This window comes from Ascaphus truei, chromosome 4, assembly GCF_040206685.1.
Source record: "Ascaphus truei isolate aAscTru1 chromosome 4, aAscTru1.hap1, whole genome shotgun sequence".
NCBI lineage: Eukaryota > Metazoa > Chordata > Amphibia > Anura > Ascaphidae > Ascaphus > Ascaphus truei.
In genome coordinates, this window is record NC_134486.1 from 280,109,805 (window position 1) to 280,137,142 (window position 27,338).

General features: G+C 39.2%; 1 protein-coding gene across 2 annotated transcripts in view; it reads left to right on the forward strand.

The window, feature by feature from the left end:
- The window catches only part of GRIK2 (glutamate ionotropic receptor kainate type subunit 2), a 925,501-nt gene that overhangs the window by 372,933 nt on the left and 525,230 nt on the right, over positions 1 to 27,338 (forward strand). For both annotated transcript variants that reach the window (XM_075597530.1, XM_075597529.1), the window contains 2 exons: positions 6,940 to 7,121; positions 26,197 to 26,250. In XM_075597530.1, the coding sequence (XP_075453645.1) occupies positions 6,940 to 7,121; positions 26,197 to 26,250 (236 nt within the window). The remainder of the gene's footprint in view (positions 1 to 6,939; positions 7,122 to 26,196; positions 26,251 to 27,338) is intronic.

Sequence of the window (27,338 nt, forward strand, 5' to 3'; positions counted from 1 at the left end):
GCAATTTTGGTACAAGGGATAAGAGGGCTGGTGAGTTTCAGATTGAAACTAGAGCAGCTTTAACATCACCAAACATCAGCGAATGGCAGAAAACAGCTCACACCCTTTGGAAGTGCCAAAGGCTAATCGCCTTTGGGGCGACGCAGATATAGACTGAAGGGGTTCAGAATTAATGCAGCTGTGGTTTCAATGTCCTTTGTCCTCATGGGCCATTAACATTCCAGAGGGTGGGGCTGAAGAAACACAGCAGTAAGCAAACACAGATATTTAAGTAATAATCCCAAAAGAACAGGGCATTACTGGCCAATAATGCCCTGGCTGGAAGAGTTGAAGGCCCAAGGCGAAGCCGAGGGACTTTAACCCAGCCAGAGCTTTATTGGTCAGTAATGCCCTGTTCTGAGGGGATTATTACTATTATAGGCTAAATGTAGGCTTTTTTCATAAATAATAGGCACTTTTGTATAGTTATATAGATTTTTTTATTAAAATAAAATGGAAAATACATGAAACCACCTCTATATACACTTACACTGCAGCTATCTATATCCACACACTGCCGCCCCTCTGTGTACACACACACACACACACACACACACACACACACACACACACACACACACACACACACACACACACACACACACACACAAGCACACCACACACTGGAGCTCTAGACACACAACACAGCACCACCTATACACTCACAACACAGCACCTCTGCACACTCAACACAGCACCTCTACACACACACAACACAGCAGCTCTATACACACACACACTCACAACACAGCAGCTCTACACGCACAAACTCTGCTCTTACACGCATATGCTACACCCATAAACACTGCTGCTGACACTGACACACACACACACCGGAGCTCTATACACTAAAAATAAATAAATATATATATATATATATATATATATAGCAACTGTAAATATTACTGTATGTTCATTTGCATGTCTTAGACAGGTCTGCAACCCTGTCTTTCCCCATTGTCACCCAGCATACAGCGCTTCCACTGCAGCAAGGGATTCCGGGAAATGACATGCAAATGAGCACTCAGTGCCACCTTTTGTCTCAAGCTCGTATTACACAAGCCAATCCTCAAGCCAATGCATGCTGTTTTAAACACAGCTTTTAAACAGAGGCTGGGATGAGATGCTTTACTGTGGAGGGTTTTTGTCACTATATATATATATATATATAAAACCATAATACTGAGTTAAGTTATGGTGAGTAAAAAAAGTGACAAAAACCCTCCACAGGAAAGCAAATATGCAAATATAGCTGTATGCTCATCTGCATGTCTTAGGCAGGTCTGCAACACACACAAGACGGGGTTGCAGACCGGCCTAAGACATGCAGATGAGCATACAGCTATATTTGCATATATATATATAAATATGAAGCTCGGCTAACACGGTACTGATACCTCTATATAAATATATAAATATATACATATACATATATATATATATATATAATCAAAAAATAAATAGATGATACCGTTCTGTGGCTAACGAAATGCTTTTATTTGTGCGAGCTTTCGAGATACACTGATCTCTTCTTCCGGCGATGTTACAATGAATGAAGCAAGGATAACTTAAAAACAGTGTCTCTTGGAATGTTATCTGTGCTTGTCCTTCCCCCGGTGTGGATGTGTTTTATGGCTAGAGGTGTCAAAGGGTAACTGAAAGCAAGTGAAGAAATAGTGTGTATGTGTATCAGTGTGAATAAAAATGAATGGAGAGCCCACAGTATAAACAGTGCTCTACACAAGGTGTGTGTGGAATGAGAGGGATATAAATTGTGTGGGTGGGTGTGGAAATGTGAGAGTTTGTAGCACAACTAAAAGTGTGTGTGGATACTATGTGGTCCCTATTGGTGTATATGGATGGAAAAATAAGGAGTATTAGTATGTGTGAGAGACAGCTGTGTGTGCATACATATAGCACAGTATGTACAGACATGGCCTTTAGCGCTCATGGGAAGAGAGTTCGCTAGTGTCAGTAATGACTCATAAAATTTCGATCTCTGTTTAGGCCACTGCTAAGTGTCCCGAACAGTTGCATAAATTTGTATTCATGCAACCGTCTCTCTTTCGGGGTTTTAAGATTACCTTTGAGTATGGCAACCCTCAGATCGTTCATCTTATGGCCAGAGTCAGAGAAATGTTCGCCAACAGGACTGTCTCTTGTTCCGCGTGTGATGCTGTGGCGATGCAGGTTCATTCTCTTGTTTAGCCCCTGTCCTGTCTCACCTATGTAGTAGCAGCCCCCTGGGCATTTCATGCACATGATGAGGTACACGACATTGCTGGAGGAACAGGTGAACCCTCCTCTGATTTTGTATTCCCGATTCTTGTGTGGTATTTGTATTGTGTCCGCTGTGTAGAGCATTGCGCAGGTTTTGCATCTTGGGTCCTGGCATGGTTTTGTCCCGCATTCAGTTGTACTGCTGAATACTTTACTCCTCACCATAATATTCTTGAGATTATGGGGTTGTCTGTATGATAATAAGGGTGCTTCAGGGAAGACCTGTTGCAGTCTTGTATCTTCCTGGAGGATGGGTTGTAGTTTCCTGGCGATCTTGCGTAGGGCTCCTAGATGTGGGTTATATGTGACCACCAAAGGAACCCTGTCGCTTGTCTCCTTCTGTTTGTATTCAAGGAGATCACTTCTTGGTATTCTGGTGGCTTTGTGAATTTGCTGGTCTACAATTCTGTGGTTATATCCACGGTTTATAAAGTCTGATCTCAAGGCTTTAATCCGCTGGTCTCTGTCTGCTGTGTCGGAGCATATCCGGTTGTATCGTATGGCTTGACTGTAGATGGTTGCATGTTTGGTGTGTGTCGGGTGGAAGCTGTTGTCCCTCAAATAGCTGGCTCTGTCTGTAGGTTTGCGGTATACAGAAGTCTGTAGTTGGTTGTTCTTTATAGTAATGGTGGTGTCTAGAAAATGTACTTCATCCGGGTAATGGGTGAGTTTGAGGTTGATGGTCAGGTGGAAAGTATTTAAGTTGTCATAGAACTGTAGGAGGTCCTGTTCGCCAGAGGTCCAAATCAGGAGGATGTCATCGATGTAGCGAAGGTATGTAAGGGGTTTCAAGTGACAGGTGGACAGAAAGTCACTTTCCAGTTTTGCGCAGAACAGATTGGCATACTGTGGCGCGATCCGAGTACCCATAGCGGTCCCGGTTGTCTGGAGGTATGTGTCATTTACAAATGTGAAGTAGTTATGGGTCAGAATAAATTCAATGCATTTAGTCACTGTCTCTGTGAGTGGCTCCTGCGATCCCAGAAAGTATCTGCAGGCTGAAATCCCATCCTCGTGGGGATGTTTGTATAAAGTGACTCTACATCCATAGTTGCTAGTAGTGTTCCTGTAGGGAGGGGGCCAATGGCATTCAGTTTGTTTAGCAGGTCGGTGGTATCCTGGATATAGCTGGGTGTGTTCCTGACAAGTGGTTTTAGAATGCTATATATATATATATATATATATATATATATATATATATATATATATATATTATGACTAAAAAGGAGGGAGAGTAGGGTCAAAAAGGTGCACTCAAATGCTGAATTGTGAAAAATAGAAATGGACTTTATTAACAAAGAGTATAAAAAACACAAAAGACAGACCCACACAAATCACATGTCAGATCGCTATGCGACACAACGTAAAAACATCAAAGAGGTACAATTGGTCTGATAAGAGCCAAAGCAGGGTAACAATATATCATTACAAATATAACATAACAGAACTAGGGGAAAAATATTTCTCCCCAAGTAATGTTTACTGAGATCGGCCGATCCAGAACAAGAGTAGCAATGAATATAAATGGTAAGTAGATACAGACCACAAGGAAAAGATTGGATATATATTGTAGTAAATATACATAAACCTCTTAATGATGATGAGAGATAGTTAGGCACATAGCTAGAAATACATAAAGTTGTGACCCTTAAATGTGCTGTAAATCAGCTGAATAAAGTGATGCCCAAATTGAGCTGCACATGTAAGATAAGTAGCAGCAGTGGTAGATCTATAAAGTGCACTGGCAGCGCTCATATAAAGTCCCCTGAGATACAGAGCTCAAAAATAATGAGCCGTAGGAGCAGAGCTGTGACAGCACCCCTCCATCCTGTGACCCGTGTGCCTTACCATACTGCGTGAGACTTTCCTCCGTTTTACTGCTGATGTCCCACTGCAAGACTTTGGTCTTTATCATCTGATTCTCCTGCTGCCTGACTGAGTAACGCTGGTATTTATCACTGGATTTCCTCAGTGCTTTGTGCACACCACACACAGCAGTGCTCTATGTCCCTGTGTTATTCACACACCACCACTGCTCATTATTTTTGAGCTCTGTATCTCAGGGGACTTTATATGAGCGCTGCCAGTGCACTTTATAGATCTACCACTGCTGCTACTTATCTTACATGTGCAGCTCAATTTGACCAATCCCCTGCCCTGTCTCAGAGCTGTTACTTCATTCAGACGAATCCCCTGCCCTGTCTCAGCTGTTCTGAAAGCTGATTGGCTGGAAATAAACACATTGACAACTACACATTACACGCTGCTTAAATTCCGGGCATTAGTGATTGGATAATGCCTTGAATTTTAACCAATCAGAGAGCAGGGTTTTCAATAATACCCGGAATTTTACTGCTTTAGCCTATAATAATCCTTAGCATGCTGTTCTGTACAGAGGGTAGCAGCTCTTGGGGAACCCCATCAGGCATCCGCCTTTGGGGTGACAAAGATGTAGACTGAAAGGATTCAGATTGAATGCAGCTGTGGTTTCAAAGTCCTTTGTCCTCCTGGGTCACTAACATTCCAGAGGGTGGGGCTGATGAAACACAGCAGTAAGCAACCACAGATATTAACCCTTAGCATGCTTATTCTGTGCAGTTGGGAGCGCCTTTGGGGCAATACACATGTAGACTGAAGGGGTTCAGATTGAATGCAGTTGTGGTTTCATATTCCTATCGTATTGGCCAAATTTTTTTCTCAAAACTGAAGTTCAAAGATGAACCTTAATAAAACACATAATTTATTTGGCCAAAGAAAATTAATAAACATTCAACTGAATAAAGCCACTAAAGACATCAGTGTAGCATCTGTAAATATTCTGACACATTTTTATATGCAATGTCAGATATTTCAACTCTCACTCATTTTATCTGTGTAAGTCACTGATTTGAAGTCCATTTCAATGATTGTTGGCATCAGTGTCTTCTCATAAGTGTTAATGGAGTATCACTCGTTAAAATCAATAATATTCCATTAATTTGATGTTTTTTACCCAGAACCCCAAATCTTACTGATTCAGGGCTTTGGAGGCTTACCTCTTATCAATGTCAAAGGTATTCATCCTGGCATCTGAACCATATCAAGAAAATCTACTGTAGCTTACAACTTTGGTCTAAGTATGATATAAAATAAGCCTTTGTAATCCCCATTACAGGTAGTCCTCGCTATCCAACGTTTCACTTTACAACGAATGGCATATCCAATGCTTTACAATGCAACCCTATGGGCCATTTTTCAACGCCGGAATGAGTTATCCGACGCCTGAATGCGTTATCTGACGCTCACCGCCACTGATTAACATGGGACTCACTTTACAACGGTTTCATTATCCAACGCTACTACCAGAATGGATTCCGTTGGATAACCGAGTACTGCCTATAGTAGAAAGGAGCTTGTAATACATTGTGTTGCATATTATTGCAGGCCTCAATGTAACAGAGAGTGTTAATACTATTGGCTGTAAAAATACAATTTCATAACTCTAAAAGTTCAGAGTGCATAACATTTTTGTTGTAAAATGTGCTAAGAAAATGATTTTGGTCAAATGTGACCTTACCTAAATGCTCTCAAGAACAAATCAATATTTGATTTGTAATCCTTTGTTCAAAGCTTATCCCCATTCTTATAATGGGAGAACACCAATATAACATTTAGAAAACTCAGGATGTCTTTCACTCTTCTACACATACTGTATACAACTGCCTTAAAATGAATTTACACTATTTTAGTCTGCATCTTTCCCTATAAGTGAGGTAGGAAAAAAATCTGCAAGTGACAGATGTATAATTGTTGTGAACTTGAGCTTGCACTAAAAAACATAATCTACTAATAATATTCCCATTATTTGTCACATGTATTTACTTCACATTACACGAGAGAGAGAGAGATAGAGAGAGAGAGAGAGAGAGAGAAAGAGAGAAAGAGAGAGAGAGAGAGAGAATAGTAGGGGTTGCTAATACCAATATGTAGATCCTCTAATACCAATTTTTAGATCCTCCCACCACATTAACAATAAGGTGATCCCATAATACACACACAACATAAAATGGGGGTTTTTCCGACGTTGCATAGATGTTTACTATTTTTATATTTTTTCTATTATTGGTGGTGTAAGCAATGCCTTATACAGTATTCAAAATGAAGCTAAAAATATAAAAACGTAATCATATGTGTTAAGGACAAAAAATAATAATGTTTGTGTTGTTACAATTAAATAGCATGACCTACCTCAGTTGGAGGAAATGTTATTATTTGCTGCTGCAAAGTATTGAATGGGGAAAAGTCATGGGAATCAGTAATCTGAGCTTTTCTGGCTAAATTTATCTTGGAATTTTAGTCTAATTGAATAAGTCCAATTGACAATGGGTATAAAGAAATAGTGCCACAAGTTTCTGAAACTGCATTCAAAGAGAGATTTTTCTTCAGGAAGAATGGTAATCCCAGCTCGTAAGGATTACAGAATATTAATATTAGTATTAAAGTATAAAAAAAAAAGTAATAAAACTCAATTAAAACACTGGGGATTCCGCTGCGCTACATATGGAAAGGAGATCAAAAACACTGGAATAAACTATTTTCTTTACAAGGTCATTGACATATATGTGTACTTCTTTTTACAAGGTCTCATTCGACTACAAGAGCTCATTAAGGCTCCATCCCGATACAACTTGAGACTCAAAATTCGTCAGCTGCCAACTGACACAAAGGATGCCAAGCCACTACTGAAAGAGATGAAGAGAGGAAAGGAGTTCCATGTAATCTTTGACTGCAGCCATGATATGGCAGCAGGCATACTAAAACAGGTAACAATAGATATTATCTTTTTAAAATAGTAATTATTCATACAGTATGTTTTAATAACTACATCCAGCGCTGTCCTAAACTCAATAAGTGTTTTAGCACACAGATATATTCTATCTCCATTCAACTAATGCAGCTTCATTTTCATACACTCAACAATAATGACAATCACAAATAGTCAGCATTCCACAAGTTGTAGTTTTTACAAATTTAGTAGTAGATCCTTATAAGTGCGCTAAATAATGGCAAATAACATTACCTTACCTATTTAGGTGTAACAGACCTTTTTTTTTCTCCTTATTAACGTAAGGTCCGTTTGCAAAATGTTACCTGGATGAAGGGGAATTATTGTAGCCTAAAAAAAATACATTGCACATTTGCATTGAGAAAGAACATTATTAGTTACTGTTAGAACAGCAAAGCTGTACCTACCAGCATGGTCCAGTTGAAGGGATCTGTTAGTGTCCTGAACTGGGCAATACAGGAGAGAATGGACACATTGCCGTCATCTCTTTCCCACATCAGTCGTACTTTGTAAATATGTTTATATATGTTTCTCGTTGTCTGCAATGTATTTCGTTATGTTTGTTGAATATTATATGTTACTGTAAATGTTTTATTTTTTTACACACAGTGCCTGAACTGTAATTAAATATTATTTTGGTTACTTCTGTCTACTTGAAAATATTTTTCACATACTGTATGTAGATTCATTCTGATAAACTCATACTTTTTTCCATAAATTATACATACAATAGTAGGCCAGATAAACATAGCTAACATTCACTGATCATAAAACAATTTATAGTAAATAGTTATAATTAATTTCTTTAAAAAAAAAAAAAACAATTAATATTATTTTTTTGCTGTGTTTCCGCCATGTAAACGTTCCACCATACAGTACAAAGTATCTGTTAGTATAACACATCATGAAAGGATTCATTCCGACACCACTTAAGATCTTCCCTTTTCCCTTGTGGGCTATTTGGAGAAATAACACAATGCTTCTCAGGGTTTCGAAGTGGTTAGGGGCAGATTTCAGCAGGCGATAAATATGGTTACGTTATTTGCATAACCTTAACAGCAACGAAGGTCTGAGGATCTCCGTTGGTCAGTATAGTGCTCATTACCATATTATTTACATATGTAGAAGCCTAAGGTCTGTTAAAATTTAAGGTTCCCTTATTTTTAAGGAAAATGGCTGAATAACATACCGTTAAGCTGCTTTAGGTATACAGTATGCGTTGCGGATATAGATACATTAAAATGAAAAAATGTAGCCTTAAAAAATTTGGGACCTTCTGAGGATCTACCCCTTAGAACTTACAAATTTAATGAATGTAATTCTTTATTTTATTTACAATAATTCAAGTTGGCACAGAGTAAGAATGAAATACTTTATAAGGCATACAGTACAGTCTATTAATAGAATTCTGACTTTATTACATAAAAAATTTAAAAATTATTGATAATAACTGTGTGATGACATATGTTGGGGTGCACTTCCCTGCTCAAGCAACTCACACTATTAGTAAATATTTATTGTTCCCCAGCAATGTGCCTCTTTTCTAAATACGTCATAGTCTTAAATAATAAAATAAGTAATCGCCAATACAATTATGAGGCCCATTACCATCTCCATTAGTGTCAATGTGACCTCCAGCAAATTGTAGACTGTCACTGAAATGTTTTGAAAATGGCCAAAGTTCAAATGGCAGAGATTTGCTCAAATTATTTCAGACTTCTTGTCTCTCACTACTATTGGATCAACCCCTTAGTGCTAGTACATGACACTGAAATGTAATGCATGTGTTTAAGCATAAACTAAGCATTTGTAGTTTCATTGCCACAATAAAATAGGAGATATATTTGCTAGACTGCTAGTAAAGTGTACAGACATAAATCTAAATTGTACAATTATTATACTTACCTTCAATGAAGCAAATTAAAAAAAATATATATAGAGTACTTTAAACAGAAGGTCTTTTTTTCTTTATCAATCGTTACATTTATTACAGTCCCAATATACAGTAGTTTGAATTAAGATATTTTTCTTTCAAATTAATCCTTTTGAAATCATTCTATGCATATGTGCTGCCATGCCAAGGCCAATTTGTGCCTTTAGTTTGCTTAGTGAATAAATCAGGAATTTATTAAATAAATGGTACTTTGTGGTTTGCAATACGACTCATTATTGATCTTGGATTATCACTGTACAATATATTGAATGTGCCTGTTAGTGATTTGCTGTACGTCGAAGTCACAGTAATGAAAGCACTAATATCCGATACTTCACAGATGCTCCTCTTGTCTTTAGAATTGCAGCAGACTGTAACAAAAGGGGATAGCAGGCATACTAGTGATAATTACAAGAAAATTTTACTCCATTTCAATATTGTTTCAGTCCTAACAGAGGTTTATGTTTAGGATTGAAATTGGTCAAATAAAGACACTGGTTTTGTATTAATCCCTGGAGTGTCTGGTGTACCCTCCTTGGTATACAGTGTCTTAGTGACCAAGCCAGTAGCCACATTATGAAACATAATTTTAAAATAACTTATTACATTTTACTGGACATCTTAATCATTGTTTGATTCCTTCTAAATGTGATTTTTAGTTTAATTAGGAAACAATAGTAAAGCAAACATAAAGATACACTTCCTTTCCCTACCTCCTACTTGACGCAAACTTGTCTTTTCAGATTTTAAAAACTCTATTTTCCAATAAGTGATTGATTTGAGATGGTAAACATATTACATAATCATTGTGTAGGAAAATTTATGATGTGCTTACTGTGGGCCTCATGCAGAGAGCATAAAATTTTAAAATTGGCGAATTTCATAAAAAGTAGCTTTTTTGGAGAGTTTTATTCTCCATATGCAGAAAAGTGCGAATTCTGCTATGTTTAACATGGATGCGTGTGGCGAGTTTAAATTGGCGAGATGCGCGCTTCAGAAACGTGTAAAAACAAATTCGCGCCTTTTTTTCCCCCTTTACTATAGGCGGCGAGCGCCATCTTGCCATCTTTTCCTGGCACGGCAAAAATGCGAGAATCGCGCCATTTTTTGGCGCGAACAGCCGCTACATGCCGTTCGTACCTCTCTGCATTCGGAGAGTTTTAAAAATGGCGAGATGGAGGTTCTCGCCAGCCGCGAGGCGAGTTTTAGACATAGGAAAAAAAAATTGGCGCGTTTTTCGTAACTCGCCATTTTCTGCCGTTTTCTGCGCGAAATTGAACAAAAAATGGCGCGTTTTGAAATAACGATGCTCTCTGCATGAGGCCCTGTATCTACAATTTATCACAGAATACTAAAATTAACAGTGACATTGCTAAATCAACAAAATAATCAGCATTTATTCATTATTGGACCAGTTAAACAGTGTCTATACACTACTTATTTGCTTACTGTGCCTCTTTTAGTGTAGACACCCTTTACAAATATTCCTGCTCCCAGTTTACCTTGCTGTCCAGATATTAGAGATATGATGATGGTGTAAAAACCCTTTACATTATTATATTTCCATGCAGATAAGATGGCTGTAAGTACAGTACTGTATATGAATAATTGGATTCATTTGGGCTGATATTACTGGGGAAGGGTTGTGTTATTAGGTATTTGTAGGCTACTACAAATGTTTTCCAGCTGTAGTGGGAATATTATCTTACATAAAAAATGTAAGGCTTTTCAAGTCAGATAATATCTGTCTCAGTAATATATGCGCTCTGTGCGCATTTCTGTTTTTGTTTTGGGGACTCCATTTTTTGGAGCCCCCCTTAGGAGTGTTTGGAGGAGACGCTCACACACGGATAGCAGCAAGGGGGGACTTGGTTCTTTGGACGGCTTGAGCGCGGAAGTTCAATTGTATTTTGTCTTGCCTGAATAGTTTACATTGAAAATATATATTTTTACAATATAAAATGTTTTATCACCATATATTATGATTGTTTCTCGCAGTCAGTGATTGAATCATAACATGACAAAAAAAATATTCGTGACTCTTATCCAATATATTGTGAAGGCATTTCTCCATGCCAAGGAATCTCTGAAATCTTACTCCTTAACAGGGGGAAGCTTATTCCAGGGGCTACTTATATAGGTACAGAGATGGGAGGAATCTGTTTACTGACTAGTTTTTACACTTTTTTAAAGAGCATTACAAAGTAAGTATGCGAGAAACAAAATGAGGTTTTTCTAGCTCAATACTTATTTCCTTTTTTTAAAAATAAGGAACAGTTAACTAATACATAAAGAAAAGGAGATAAAATGCATTAACGAGCTGATTGAATAAGCCCCAAAGCATCTGATTCCACTTTGAGCTATTCCAGTCAGTGGGAGTTTACGACCGATCGTAGCGCGATTGCAGGACTTACTGAAGCAGCTAGTAAAAGTTTTGCCAGGATATAGGTGACTGGTGCATCAAGAGTTGATTATATCCCATAAATATATACTTCTCCGCTTTTAGGACCACTTCACTGTATCTTGAGTATTAGTACAGCATCCTTTTTAGGGAGAGGGGACTAGTACCTAGTGCTCACTGGCACACATAAACAGTACACAGATTGTCCCACATAGTGCTGACTTAAAAGCATAAACCCACAGGAATAACTCACTGTTTGATTCCGCAGTCTTCAGCGGGGTCCTATTGCGTTTATTTTTAGATGTAGAAAAAAAGGCAGCGCACTGCCAAAAAAGCAGGAGGAGGCTCACAGGTGAATTAAAACGATTTATTCCATAAGTGGATCCAACATGACCCCTGGAGCAGCAACACAGGTGACACACCTGTGACACACCTACGTGTTTCGGGCCGTGTGCACTTTATCAATCACCTGTGTCGCTGCTCCAGGGGTCATGTTGGATCCACTTATGGAATAAATCGTTTTAATTCACCTGTGAGCCTCCTTCTTTTTTGGCAGTGCGCTGCCTTTTTTTCTACATCACTAAAAGTTGTGCCAACTGCATCCACAAATGACTTGTTAATTTGTAAGAGATTATGCATAAACATGCACAGAAATGTTAAAATATGCCTATGAAGGAACCCTGAAACACTATTTCCCTTAAAATAACAAGCAAATCTGATGTGAGTTTATTCTTTATGCACAGCTTTTAATTGTTGATAAAAAAAAACATTTTATGTTTAGTCATTGATTTGTGACACAGTTATGGTGAAATTAAACTATGTCTTGAAATGCAAGCTCTCTAAATTTATATTTACATTATAACCGTATTGAAAATCATTGGAAATGTTATAAATAACTAAAACAATTTGCTTACAAAATACATGCTAGCTATTGTTAAAAAGTATCGCTTCATGCCCTAAAAGGAGCATAATTTATAAGGTTATTAATATTGCAATTCCCTGGCAGTAAGCAACCTTTCATGAAACTTTATTGTCAGCTAAAAGAACTTGTAGATGAAAAAACATCTGAATTATTGTGCACACAATGTTCATTTTAAAGTGCCAAAATGTGCAATACCCTCATAATGCTAGCTAAGATGTTACAGTGAATTGAGTTGTGTTCTGAGTTGTGTTCTGCTTTTAACCATGACTTACAAGGGAAGCTGTATAAAGGGTTAAATCTCGGTGATTGATACAGTTTCGCAAAAAATCAGGCACATGAATAATTTTAGATAATATCTTAAAGTTAGTTTGTAAACAAGGTGAGCTGAGACAGGTATGATTTCCTCAGGCTACTCTCTTTTGTGTGATATCCCTACTGTATGTGCTGAACAAGAGTTGTTAGATGCAAACTGCCCTCTCTCCTGGCTGCTGATTGGTAGAGGCAAACTGCCCTCTCTCCTGCCTGCGGATTGGTAGAGGCAAACTGCCCTCTCTCCTGCTTGCGGATTGGTAGAGGCAAACTGCCCTCTCTCCTGGCTGCTGATTGGTAGAGGCAAACTGCCCTCTCTCCTGCCTGTGGATTGGTAGAGACAAACTGCCCTCTCTCCTGCCTGTGGATTGGTAGAGACAAACTGCCCTCTCTCCTGCCTGCGGATTGGTAGAGGAAAACCGCCCGTCTCCTGCCTGCTGATCTGCATTGGCCTGCTAATGGGGACAGGGTGGGCTTGACAAGCAGGTTTGATTAAAAAAAAAATTCATTCAGAGGCTTCAAAAACAAGGCAATGCAACTCAATTTCCAAAGAAACACGAAACAAACAAACGTTTGCTTCAAGTAAGATTATATTTGCTTAAGGAAGACCGATACATTATTAAGCTTTATGTTTATGTTAAAGGGCCAGTTTACCTTACTCATTTTCTTTTTGCGCCACCCTTTTTTTTTAACATGTTTTGGAAGAAGGGGGTCTCTAGAGCTCAACCACATGAATCGCAGCTCTAGAGAGTAGACCCTCTGCTTCCTATACATGTAAACAGAAAGAAGGGGGTCACTGTGATGGTGAGGAGGTAACCAGGCTCACAATAAAGGTTTAACCCCGTTTGGTTACCTCTGATCCATGTGTTGGGGTTCGGGAGTGTCAACTCTTGAGCCCAATACTGTTTAATGCATAATCTGTAAAATGTGTTATTAAAGATTTTTTGTGTTTTTACCTTCCAAAGATATGCCAGCGAGCAGGGATTGCTAGGGCATGAGTTTCAAGGGGGGTTTTACGGAGAAAGTGTTGTCAGAATCTGCTTAGGTAGTCAGGTTCCAGAGTTGCTGTATACCCCAAAAATGTACCCGGGAATCATGCTTGATTCCTGGATACATATAGGCACATTGTCCTGGCAATATCTCCCTTTAAAATGCTTGCGCAACTCACCGCTAGAGTTCCCTGCTTCAGCATAACCCAGAAAGGTAAATGGGGTATAGGGAATCAAAAAGTCCCTGTAACTATGAGGGGTCCCTAGGTTAAGGGGGATTCCCAGTTAATGTCCAGGTAACTCAGAACCGGTATAGAGGTTCTGGGGTGCTCCAACCACATATGGGGTTGTGAGGGGATTTTTAAAGTCAAAGCCCAGTCTATGATATAGTCTGTGGGGAATATAGGCTAGTAGAAAATAAAGAGCAGCTTTCTATTCTATTCCCCATATCTAGAGACTAAGGATATATCAAGTACATTTTATTAACAATTGTTTAATAGTGTGTGTACTGTTGTGCACGGTATTATGAGCTGGGACTTTCAGAACCAATGTTCTGACAGGCAACTTGGCTAACAACTTGGTGCCAGCAAGTCTGCTCAGACATCGGAGATGAAAGCCACCAGAGGATGCTAGGTGTGAGAGTCATTTGGGGGCCAGGGCTCAAGTACTCTCGCCCTGGGCTGAATGGAAGTCGTCCAGACTACCATTTGCCCCATAAGACTTGGAGGCGCCTGTCCTAGTGGGTAGCATCTGAATAGTAAGGGACTAGGGTGGCAATCTTGCACATGTCCCTTGGCAGATTCAGATTCCCCACTTACCCGGCTTGCTTGACCGGCAACGCTCTGATTGGCTGTTGAGAAAGTTCACACGATGGGATTGGCTGTAGTATTTTGTAATTGAACTCCAAAATACTATAAGAAAACGTCAGCCAATCCGTTAGTGAGTTTCTAAGCACCAGAACTGCAGCGAGACCTTTGAAGATAGAAAAGGATGCTCTTGCGTGGATAGCAGAGCACCGGCTTCAGAAAAATGAACTCTAAATATTTTCTAAGTCCAGCTTTTTGCGGCCAAGTTCTCATAAACGAACATAGTTTCAAGCTGATTTTAGTTCCAGGATGTTTGGAGCAAAGTCCCGGGCCAAGCAGATTCAAGACCTCTGGAAAAAGGAAGCAGTTGCGTCGAGAACTTCACGCTGATTTCAGTTCCAGGACTTTTTGGGCTATGTCCCGGTCAGGGTAAGTGTCACGGTTGTGCTCGCCACAAACCAGGGTCGGACCGCGTGGCTGAGGTGGGGTTATATAAGCACCGACCTTAGACCGCGCAGGCTGATCTGGATTGCGCAGTTCATAGTCGTACATAGCAGGGTCGGGACTGGAGAGAGCAGCGTAGTCCGTGGACGAGCAAGGGTTAGGATAGGAGACATCAGGGTAAACGTTGTCCATGTGGAGTTTCGGCAACAGGAAGTCAACTAGGTCCCGCTTCAGTGTAATAGCTGCAGGGCGGGAGCGGGTTCTGCGTGAGCGGCGACCATGGCCCATGGTACCGGTCTCAGAAAGGAGAAGGCAGATCGGAGTGGGCACACCGCCAGACAGCACTGGTAAACCAATGCTTCAGCACAGGAGTCCAGAATGAGCCTGTGCGGGGAGAGAGAGCTACAGACCTCAGGACTCAGAGACAGGCCTTTGCTATGGGAAGGGCAGCAGGCCTCAGGGAACAGGGAGCTGAAGTTACGCTTGAGATCCACCGCTTCAGCACAGGAACCAGGACACGGCCTCTGCAATGGAGAGAGAGCAGCAGGCCCCAGGAACCAGGAACTAGGAACACAAACTAGGAACAAGGAACATGAACATGAACATGGAAACAACAACAAGGCGGCCAAACAGGTGGCTGTGGCAAACCCAGTGAACATCCAAGAAGGATTATGCTCGGCAGAGAAGCATTGTGGGAATGCAGTACTTAAAGGCCAGCGGGCCAATCCCCGGAGGAGGGTGTGAGGGCACTGCTCCAATGACTGAGTACAAGGCTGGAGCTGTAGTAAATAGCTTGCACAGCTGCTGTAGATATCAGGGGGAGTGTTCCAGGGCTGCACAGGTCTGTAAGGCAAGGTAAGCAGTAAACTGAGGTGTGGATTCCTTACAGTAAGCTTTTATTTAGGAGCCCCTGTACCTAGGAAAGTCTAGTTTTATACTCCAGATCCCCAGTATGTGTGTCTTTTTTTATGTAGTTTATGTATCATTGTGTGTATGCCTTTTCCTGTGAATACATTTACAATTTATTTCCCTTACATCTTTTGCTCAATGTATGATCCCAGTAAAAATGTGTTAATATATGGTCTCCAGTGACAGTCACAGAAAAAACTGCTCCTTTAAGCAACATTTTTTTTACAAGGACACAAAAAGGTCTACAATGTTGTAATAATAATTATTATAAAAAATGATTTGTAGAATGTGCATAAGATGGAATTAATATTTAACACCATAATAAGACTATGTTCTGAAAATACAAACACAGAGACAAGATGTGAGACAATGTTGACCTTAACATGGCTCAAAGCGCATTAATGTGGCAATTTCCTTATAAATTCTTATCAATACAATGGATAATGAGGTTGGGAAATGTAGCCAGACTTGCTTTCCTCACTGCTGGAGATCACTATGGGAACCCAGTCACTGCTTTTTCAGATAGCAAGGCACAGGAAGAAAAGCTGAGGGCAGCCCATACGCAAATGTGGATCCTCTGTAGCTTTCAGTGCCTCTCACCTTCACTGGTGCCACTGCAAAAAGCTTTTGTTGCCATGGCTTGGGGAACGTTATTATTACACCTCATTATTTTAGTTTTCATTTGTTTATCTATTTATTTATATGAAGCTACGTGAAGAATTACATGTTTTATTTATAGTACCAGGCTTATGATATATTGCATCAAATAAAAAATAAAAAATCTTTCTAATAAAAGCTAGGCAAACTCTTACAGTATATTAGGAAACATAACAATTGTATCTTATTTATGAATAGAAATGCAAAATGCAAATGGCAATAATGAATAGTGTTTGGTTAGAATTTGTTCTGTGCTTAAAGGTGTTATTCAATAATAATTACGATTTCAGAAGAATGTTAGCAGTATTAACCACTGCAGATCTTATAGAATTAGCCCTTGTGTAGTTACATTTCATTTAGGATTTTTAATGAACAATGGGATTTATGAGAGTTTGATAAACATCCCCCCCCCCCCCAAAAAAATACTAGATGAATCCTTTGAGTGTCGAATGGGGTTGTGGTGTTTGATTGCCACATCCCCTCTGGCACAGTGCCGTCAAGTGAATGTGGTGGCAATTTGGGGAAGGAATCTTCCTCTTCCATTTCCTTACCGGTTAGATCGTGACTTGGCTCCATGAGAACACAGGACACGAGAAGAGCTATTAAAAAAAAAAAGATTCTCCCTTGGTATGACATGGTCATTATGTCATGGTGACTACGTCCTGGGGCACTCAAAGGGTTAAACTAATCTAAATTCATTTAGGAAGTATTTCCTAAAGAACTTGCACATCAGACTCTATTGGGGAGATATATAACATAAAGTACAAATATACTGTAAGTTTGTTTGGAAACATGGCTCCATTTTCTGCTTTTACTTGCATCAGATATAAGTGTTTCCTACATTTGGCATCAAGTGTTAGCTAGAAAAGTTTAGACTAGTTTAAATTTGAGGGACTTGTTTGTTGGAAATACAAAACGAAACAGGGATGCATGAACAGAGGCAATTCAATTCATTGCATTAGATTCTGTGCATCGCTTATCTTCTCCCTATCTCCTCCTATTGACATTCCCCAAATTGCAAAACTGATGCACATGGCGCAGAAACCTTGATACATTGATGCAAAGAAAGCTACACAATTTGCATTGATAAATCACACCTATGTGGTATATTTACTAATCTTATCAAGATGCAAAACTGGGTTAAAAAAAAAACAAAATAGCACTATATGTATCAGAGTCAAGGAATCCCATTTTGTTTAATAACTCTGGTGCAATTTTTTGACTCACAGGTTTTGACACTTCTTTAGCTGAGACTTTGATAAATAGTCATACAGTACAGTATAAGTCACAGGTTTCATGTAAGGCACTGTAAGGCACTGGAAAACTATTGGGTGTTTTTACATTTGTCTTTTTCATAAGATGAGTATATCTAATTTAAAAATTTTCACTGCATAACAAAAAAAAAGGATTCAGGAGATTTTCATGTTTGTTAGTATGTTTTTCATGATCATTCACATTTTCCCCCCTGTAAACATTACATACAGTATACAGAGGTAGCTGGACTTCCTGTCCCCGACACTGTAGCCAAAGAACCAAAATTGCGCAACCTGTGCAGAAGCAGGGATATCCTAAAAACTTTACCTGATTAGGGCTCTTGAGTACGGGAGTCGAGAACCCCTTAAAAAACATACCACTGCCACTTTGCAACTGCAAAACTTGTGTAAGGGCTGCAAAATCCAGCACCAGATTTAAGAAACATACTTCAAGAATTCGTGAGCTGTTACTACGTTTTACAGTCCAAAGACTTTGATGAATAACTCTTAACAGCAGCATAGAAAAACATCCATCTAATTTGCATGTATTTAGAAATCTCAATAAAATAAATAGTGCAAATGTCCAATAAAAAAAACAACAGTATATATAATAAAAAAATAAATAGATGATACCGTTCTGTGGCTAACGAAATGCTTTTATTTGTGTGAGCTTTCCAGATACACTGATATCTTTTTCTGGCGATGTTACAATGAATGAAGCAAGCAAAGGGTATACAGTACGTAAAAACAGTGTCTCTTGGAATGTTATCTGTGCTTGTCCCTCCCCGTGTGTGGATGTTATTTATGGCTAAAGGTGTTAAATGGTTCTTGAAAGTTAGTGATGTGTGTGTGTGTGTGTGTATCTGTGTGAATATAAATGAATTGAGAGCCCACAGTGTATACAGTGCTTTACAAAAGGTGTGTGTGGAGTGGGATTTAATATAAATGGTGTGGGTAGGTGTGGAAATGTGAGAGATTGTAGCATAACTAAAAGTGTGTGTAGATACTATGTGGTCCCTATTGATGTATAATATCTACACACACTTTTAGTTATGCTACAATCTCTCACATTTCCACACCTACCCACACCATTTATATTAACTCCCACTCCACACACACCTTTTGTAAAGCACTGTATACACTGTGGACTCTCCATTCATTTATATTCACACAGATACACACACACATCACTAACTTTCAGGACCCATTTAACATCTCTAGCCATAAATCACATCCACACATGGGGGAGGAACAAGCACAGATAACATTCCAAGAGACACTGTTTTTATGTATACCCTTTGCTTGCTTCGTTCATTGTAACATTGCCAAAAGAAGAGATCAGTGTATCTCGAAAGCTCGCACAAATAAAAGCATTTCGTTAGCCACAGAACGGTATCATCTATTTATTTTTTGATTTTATATATATATATATATATATATATATATATATATATATATATATATATAAATATATATATAAATATATATATATATATATATATATATATAAATATATATATATATATATATATATATATATATATATATATATATATATAGTTAAGTTATGGTGAGTAAAAAAAGTGACAAAAACCCTCCACAGGAAAGCAAATATGCAAATATAACTGTATGCTCATCTGCATGTCTTAGGCAGGTCTGCAACCCCGCCTTTCCCCATTATCACCCAGCATACAGCACTTCCACTGCAGCAAGGGATTCTGGGAAATGACATGCAAATGAGCAAAAAGTGACACTGTGCTCATTTGCATGTCATTTCCCAGAATCCCTTGCTGCAGTGGAAGTGCTGTATGCTGGGTGATAATGGGGAAAGGCGGGGTTGCAGACCTGCCTAAGACATGCAGATGAGCATACAGTTATATTTGCATATATATATATATATATATATATATATATATATATATATATATATATATATATATAAATAAAGAAACAAATTTCAGCTTGCACTCAATGTACTACAAAACATTAACAGGTGCCAGTCTCTAATAATAATAATAGAACAACATTACCATTCTCACGTCCGGTAAAGGAAGACTGCACCCAGATCAGTATAAGCAAAAAAGTCTGTATTAGGCATCAATACAAAATGAACAGGCCGCTCAATTATTGATTATCAGGTTTTTGACATGAAGATCGCTAAGATGTACTAATATCATTATTACTTCATAGAATAGATAGGATTTAAGTAACTTTAAGACAGCGGTGCGCAAACTGGGGGGCGCGACCCCCAGGGAGGGCGTGAGACTGCCTCCGGGGAGCGCGCGGTTTACAGAGGCCCCGCGCGCTTCCTGAAGGCACTTAAATGAAGTGCCGGGGGAGCTGCAGGGCCTCTGTAAAACTTTGCTTACCTTGGATTCACATGCGTCGCCATGGCAACGCGGCGCCAAATGACGCCGTAAGGTAATGTGACGTCACGTTGCTATGGCAACGTGATGTCATGACGCCGGAGCCGACACCGGAGGTAAGTGGGGGTGCAGGGGTGAGGTGACTGCCGGCAGGGGGGCGCAGGGGAAAAAGTTTGCAGTCACAATTTATAATTTTTTTACAGTCACAATTTATAATTTTTTTTATTGTGAAACTTTCTCCTGTTTGTTTTGATGAGAATTATTTTCCTTTTTTCCCCATATTTGCAATATTTACATTTCCCACATTTAAAGAAACCATCAGACAGATTTTACAATGTCTGTGTGAGTTTTTACCCTGATTTTTATATAAAGTTGGACTTTTTAAGAATAAGGCTTCTGAATCCTTCATGTACCATTGCGGGAGCGGAGGAGCTCAGGCACTGACATGTAAGTACATACCTCACCATTGAATCTTGCAAAGGATTTTGTGAACATGCTATATTTTGCTTTTTTTCTTTCTTTTTTCTTTCCTCTTTTCAATTTTGAGGTGGGCTGATTTTTCCTTTATATATCATTGTCAAGTACTGTGAACAGTTCTTTTTTCAAGCTGCACCAATCTTACATTAGTTTATTTAGTTTACACAGTACTGTATGTTGTGCGCTTCCTTTATTGCCTCATGCTTAAATAACAGAGCCAGGTAGGGAACTGCCCACCCCCGAAGAAGCTTTGCTATAGAATGAAACGCGCGTCGGAGGTGATGTCAGCGCGACTGAGACAAGGTCTCAGCTGAGGTGTGCATTTTTAGTGCTTAACCCAGCAACCTATCTATTAGGTGCACTTACTACACTATGGGCCTCATGCAGTAAGCAGCGATAAGCCACTTATCGCCAGCTTATCGCCAAATAAGTCTACTGCTATTCAGTAAACCCTTATAAGTTGGCAATAAGAGCGCTTTCGGCAATTTTTGGGGCGAAAAAAAATCGCCAAACGCACGGCGAGAAGCTATTTATAACCGCTTATCGCCAGCTTGTCACACTCGCGCTATTCTAGTAGCCCCAATTAGTTATCGAGACTAATTGCCGCCCTAGAATTGCGATTTCCTCTTTAAATTGTCTCGCCAGGAAAAGTTGGCAAGAAGGTGGTGAGAAGCTGCTGATTAGCGGCGAGACGGCACTTAGGGAAAAAAATAAATTTCCTGCATTAGATTGATGCCTGGAGTATCCGGAGCAGATTTCAATTAATATCAGCACCGGAGACACCCGGCATCAATCCCATGCAATAAAAATGCATTTACAGTAAACTTCATTACCTTAGCGGCTAACCGCTATAGCAATGAAGGGGTTAAGGGGCAACAGCAGCTTTATTCGGGGCAGAGGGGTGAGTGAAGGGGGTACTTGACCTTTCACTCACCCCATCTGCCCCTAATAAACATTACAACATATGTTAAGCACCAATTAATAACCCACCCCCGTACCCCAACATAAAGCCATTTTTATTTAATTTCACACAGGATTGATAACATAGGCCAGCGGGTATCCCCACGTGGTATCCATGGGTGTCCAATGCCCCTGGGTTCACTGCAGGTGTCTTGGGGTCCCCGGGTCAGCCCCACGGGTATTTGGGGACCCTCAGGTGGTTGCCACAGGTGTCTGGGTGCCCTCGAGTGGCTCCCATGGGTATCAGAGGCCCCAAAGGGGTCCCCGAGTTGTCCCTGTGGGAGTCCGGAGGTCTTTGAGTTGTTCTCGTGGGAATCCGGGGGACCTCGTGTGGTCCCCGTGGGCATCCTGGGTTCCTCTGGTGGTCCCCGCGAGTCTCCGCTGGCCTGCAGTACCAACCCTGTTGTAATATAAATGAATATGGCATACATTACAATAAATACAGCTCCCCACCCCACCAAACACATACAGTACAGTAATGTGCAAAATAACTATCATCCAGATATGGATAATAGCTAATTTCTCCATTATTAAATCAAACATTAGCGAAGCAGCATATATAAAGTAAATAAAACTGAAAACTGTTCTACTTACCACTGTCATCATGAAGGGCATCTTCGTTAGCATACTGCAGGGCCATGTCCTCTGATGCCAGCAACAATACTTAAATACATACCATCTAATGGCCCCTAAACCCTTAATCACCATAGCAGTTAATAACCACTATAGTAATTAAAGGGTTAACCCCTGTCCAATGCTACCCACCCTGGAGGCCTAACCACCCACCTCGGACCCACCATACCCACCCATTGATTGTATAGTGGTACATCATATCCATATAATATTTGCATGATTAACCGCTTTAGCCCGCAAAGGTAACCCTAATCCAAAAGCATGAAGGCCACAATTCAACAACACAACTACCTAAAAACACTATTCAATAATTAAAAATAGTAGCCAACCAATTAAATAAAAAGAAGCAGTAACCAACTAATCAATTAATTAATTTCAAACAGTAGCCAACAAATCAATTAATTATTAAATCCACTATCCAACACATCACTTAAAAGCTAGGAGCCAACACAAGAAATCATTAATTAAAAACGCGAATCAATCCAAAACAAAAATACAACACAAGCCAGCAAAATGACATAGTAACACACCCACAGAATAATCACAAATAGAAAAAAGAACACTCAATACAAAGCAAGCATTTGCCCCAAAAAATTAATTGGCTAATAATTATTTATCTAAACCCTAAAAGGTTACAGATGAATACATTATGAGTTAATGTGTAATGTAAAACATAAACAAAAACATATACAATCGAAAAACCTGAAAAAAAATTCATTTAAATATATTTAATATTTAACTTACCTTAAGAAGCGTTGGTCCTCCGAATCCCGGGGTATCAGGCAGCTCTCTACCATGACGTCATCCAACTGAATCCAACGCCATCCACCTTGAAGATCCTGGCCAGGTGACAACATTTTTCTTTCTTTGATCTTCTAACACTTCTTCTTTCTTCATCTGTAATTATTTCTTGCTTCTATTCATCTTCAATCTTCATCTGTTAATCCAAAAACCCCATGGTAGATCCACGACATGATGTTGTTACATCGGTTTCTTGAGCTCAAATGAGGCGTCAAGCCCTTAGATATGGCCTATGATGTCACATTTTTGGGTCAGATGGTACAGTTCCAATCTTATTGGACGCTGTTTCATGTGCCCGCCTCTTTTTTTTTTTTTTAAAAGCTTGTGACGTTATCTCCAAGGGAGATACGTCATATCCTTCAACCCACATGTCTGTATCACATGGTATTACAGCCAATGGGATTGCAGACAATCCCATTGGTTGCTGTACCATGTGATAGGTTACCTTAGTTCAAAAGGATGTGACATCATCCCTTAAAGTGACATAATATCCTTGTGAACTAATGAATTTTGGCCTTCATGCTTTTGGATTAGGGTTACCATTGAGTGCTATAGTGGCTTATCATGCCCATATTATATACTGTAGGTATGATGTACCACTATACCAATCAATGAATATAGTGGGTCCGGGGTGGGTGGTTAGGCCTCCAGAGTGGGTAGCGGTGGACAGGGGTTAACTCCTTAATTACTATAGCAGTTATTAACCGCTACGGTGATTTAGGGTTTATGGGCCATAGATTGTATTTTTTTAATGTATTGTTGCTGCATCGGAGAACATGGCCCTCGTATACTGACGAGGACGCCCTTCATGATGGCAGGGGTTAGTAGAACGGTTTTATTTACTTTATTTATGCTGTTTGGCTACTGTTTGATTTAATAATGGGCAAATGAGCAATTATCCATATCTGGATAATAGATTACTTTACTGTATGTGTTTGGTGGGGGGAGGTGTATTTATTGCAATGTATGCCATACATTGCCACACGGGGACCACCAGAGGAACTCCGGACACACACGGGGACACCCGAGGACCCCGTACACCCACGGGAAGCACCAGAGGACCCCCAGATACCCATCCTTTGGGGCCCCTAGACACCCATGGGAACCACTCGAAGGCCCCAGATACCAGTGGTGCCGACCCAGACACCCCCAGACAACCGCGTTGACCACTCGGGGAGCCCTTGTGAGGCCCCCAGACACCCGTGGGGACAACACGAGGATACCCGTCATCCTATGTTATCAATCCTGTTTGAAATTAAATTAAAATGGTTTTATGTTGGGGTGCAGGGTGTGGGTTATGTATTGGTAATTAATACATATTAAAATGTTTATTGGGGGCAGAGGGGGTGAATAACGAATGTGTTAAAAAAATTATTATGGTTTTATTACTAGTGTATTGTAGCAGGGGGGCTCCGGAGAAGAACCATATTGATTTGAGGTCCGGAGATACAGGCCCCATTATGGGGTACCGGTATCTCTTATGCATTGAAATATCCCGCATCACGTGACCGTGGGAATCAAAAGCATAGGATATACGGGGACCCCATAATGGGGCCTGTATCTCTGGAAGCAGGTGTCTCCTGACCTCAAATCAATGCGGTTCTGCTCCGGAGACCCCCTGCTCATCTACACTAGTAATAAAATTTACAATTTTTTTATTACGGCTGAGATTTGCGCAGAGAGAGGTGTCTCTCTCTCTCTCTCTGCAGCAGAAAGAACTCGCCGGGTGAGCCCTTTTCAGAGAGGCGATCTTCTCGTCGCCGGCTACTCATCATGTTTGCAAATGTTGCTAACACTGGTATTCAGGGCTTTCTGCATACCGTGATAGCAACGCTGTCAAAAATTGCGATTTAAAAACCCTGGCGAATTTTTTTTTTATAACTTGTATTTTATTATACATAAATGCATGATATACATAAAAAAAAAGACATCAGGTGCATATTTAGCATATCATATACAATAACAAAAGCATAATAAACTCACGTAGTTTTTCGAGCCCTACTTAACCACGTGAGTGGGAATCGTCATGTGTAAGGTACTGGGGTAAATAATAATAGTAAAAAAATAAAATAAAATAATATATATTAAAAAAAAAAAAAAAAAAAAAAGGGGGTGGGGGGGGAGGAGGTAAAGGAGGGGGTGGGGGGGGAGGAGAGAGGGAAGGAGGGGGTGGGGGGGGAGGAGAGAGGGAAGGTGTATCCAAGGATAACAATACATCTGCCTCCGGGGAACACCTGGACAGCGTGAGGACTATGTATCAACTAGTGAGGCCTTTCGGTAGAGTAAGTGATTGGGCGTAAGGAGTATGAGGTTCTAGGTGTGGGGTTGGTTCTTATGTCCCCAAAGGAGAACGCATTTATTACTATTATAGCCAAATTGTGTTACGCTCTACCCCAGGGATGTCTGTTTGGGCAAGCCAGGGGGCCCAAACTTTTAGATAATTGTCGTACCCTGGTGAATTTTTAATCGGCGGTTACTGCATGAGGCATTATGTATAATAATGTAAACCATTGGTCTAAGTATCCTAATACTTTAAGATATATTGAAAGACAATAGTATTATATTTGGTTAATCCTATATATATCAGAGAAGCCATACTGTAGATTCACTATTAACTGAGTACATCTATTATTGGAACATATATATATATATATATATATATATATATATATATATATATATATATATATATATATATATATATTTTTTTTATATATATATATATATAGCCGGAATCTGCAAAATTAGCTTAAGATATTTATCTATCAGCTCAGGATATAAGTACTGGCATTAATTGTCACATATTATCCTAATTAGCCTATTACAGCTGAGGCTGTTTGATTGTTGATTGATTTTTGTGGGACATTTGCTTCTGAGATTTTTATCATCACTTTTGATAGAATCTTCTAGCTGTACACCATCGCTGAAATAGGTTTTATTTGTCATACAGTATGTTTTTTGTTTTTTGGACATTTTATTATTTTGATATATTAGTAGAGGTAGAGTGCATCATATGGGAAACTTTCTTCTCGTAAACTCACAGAATCCACCTTATTTACTTTCACAATTAAAAGAAAAAGTTTTTGGAGCGATTCTAATGCTGTTTTGTCTTTAATATAACATTGAGAAATTGTTTGATAAATGTCCTCTGAAATGTGATAACCAACCCAATTTTCATTCTTTGTTTCACAGGCACTGGCAATGGGAATGATGACAGAATATTATCATTACATTTTTACAACATTGGTAAGTTTCTGCTGATCTAAGTATTTAAAAGATATCTCAACAACTATACAGATACAGAAAAGTTTGTTTTTTGGCAAGTGTAATCTTTTCAAATGCATCTTTTCACCAGACATTTGTTTTATTATATGATGTTTGATGTATTAATTTTTAGTAGGGTAATTCAAGTATTTCTGTAATTATTGTGAAATTTAAACACATTTTGTTTAAATGTACCAAATAAAGAAATTAGAACATTAAAGAATATATTATCACATGTCCTAGAAAGTGACAGCCTTCTAAAATAAACAGCCAAATAAAATGAATGCTGTTTGAGGCATAAACCTTGGAGCATTAGTTGAATCACACTCCCATTTCTCAAGTAGATTTAACCACTTGAAAATATGAAAAAAATAAAGACATTTTAAAAGCAAAAATCAACCAACATTTCCAGCAAACCATCCCAAACCCTAGACTTTTCAAATTAAAATGGAATTCGGTCCTAAACATATTCAGGAATTTACTAGGGCCTTTGCTTTGTGTGTAAATAAGGGTGAAAGGACACTATGCTGATTTATCAACATTGTTCACATGTATTTGTAAGAAAAAGAACGGCAGACTTTTCTCAGGTGTCAGATGGGAAATGTATTATATGTGGCTGCACACAGACTCGCTGTGCTGTACATTATCATTTTGATAAATTGTGCACCACCTTAATAATTCAAAACCTGTTAGTGGCTAGAATTGGTAAAATAGGCTTTCACAATGATGTGTCATTTCATAGACGGACCATTTCCCTTCCTAAACATTTATTGAAATTCAAATCTTTGCAATCATTCTTTTCTATGTTTTAAAGAACACTTATTGTACATGAAAATGTTATGGGAGACTGGAAGGCAATACTTTAATTTAATTCACTGTTATATTATGCTCTTTTGGGGCTACCTGAAATTCCCTGTACATTTAAATGAGATACATGGATACCTTTTTTTTTGCCTGTGAATTGTTAAAGGGGGTAGGGGAGGGGTTTAGAAGAAGAAAAAATATATGATTCTGAATACATTTTTCTCGTCTATACGTTAAGTTGCCTCTGAATGATTATTATACTTGTG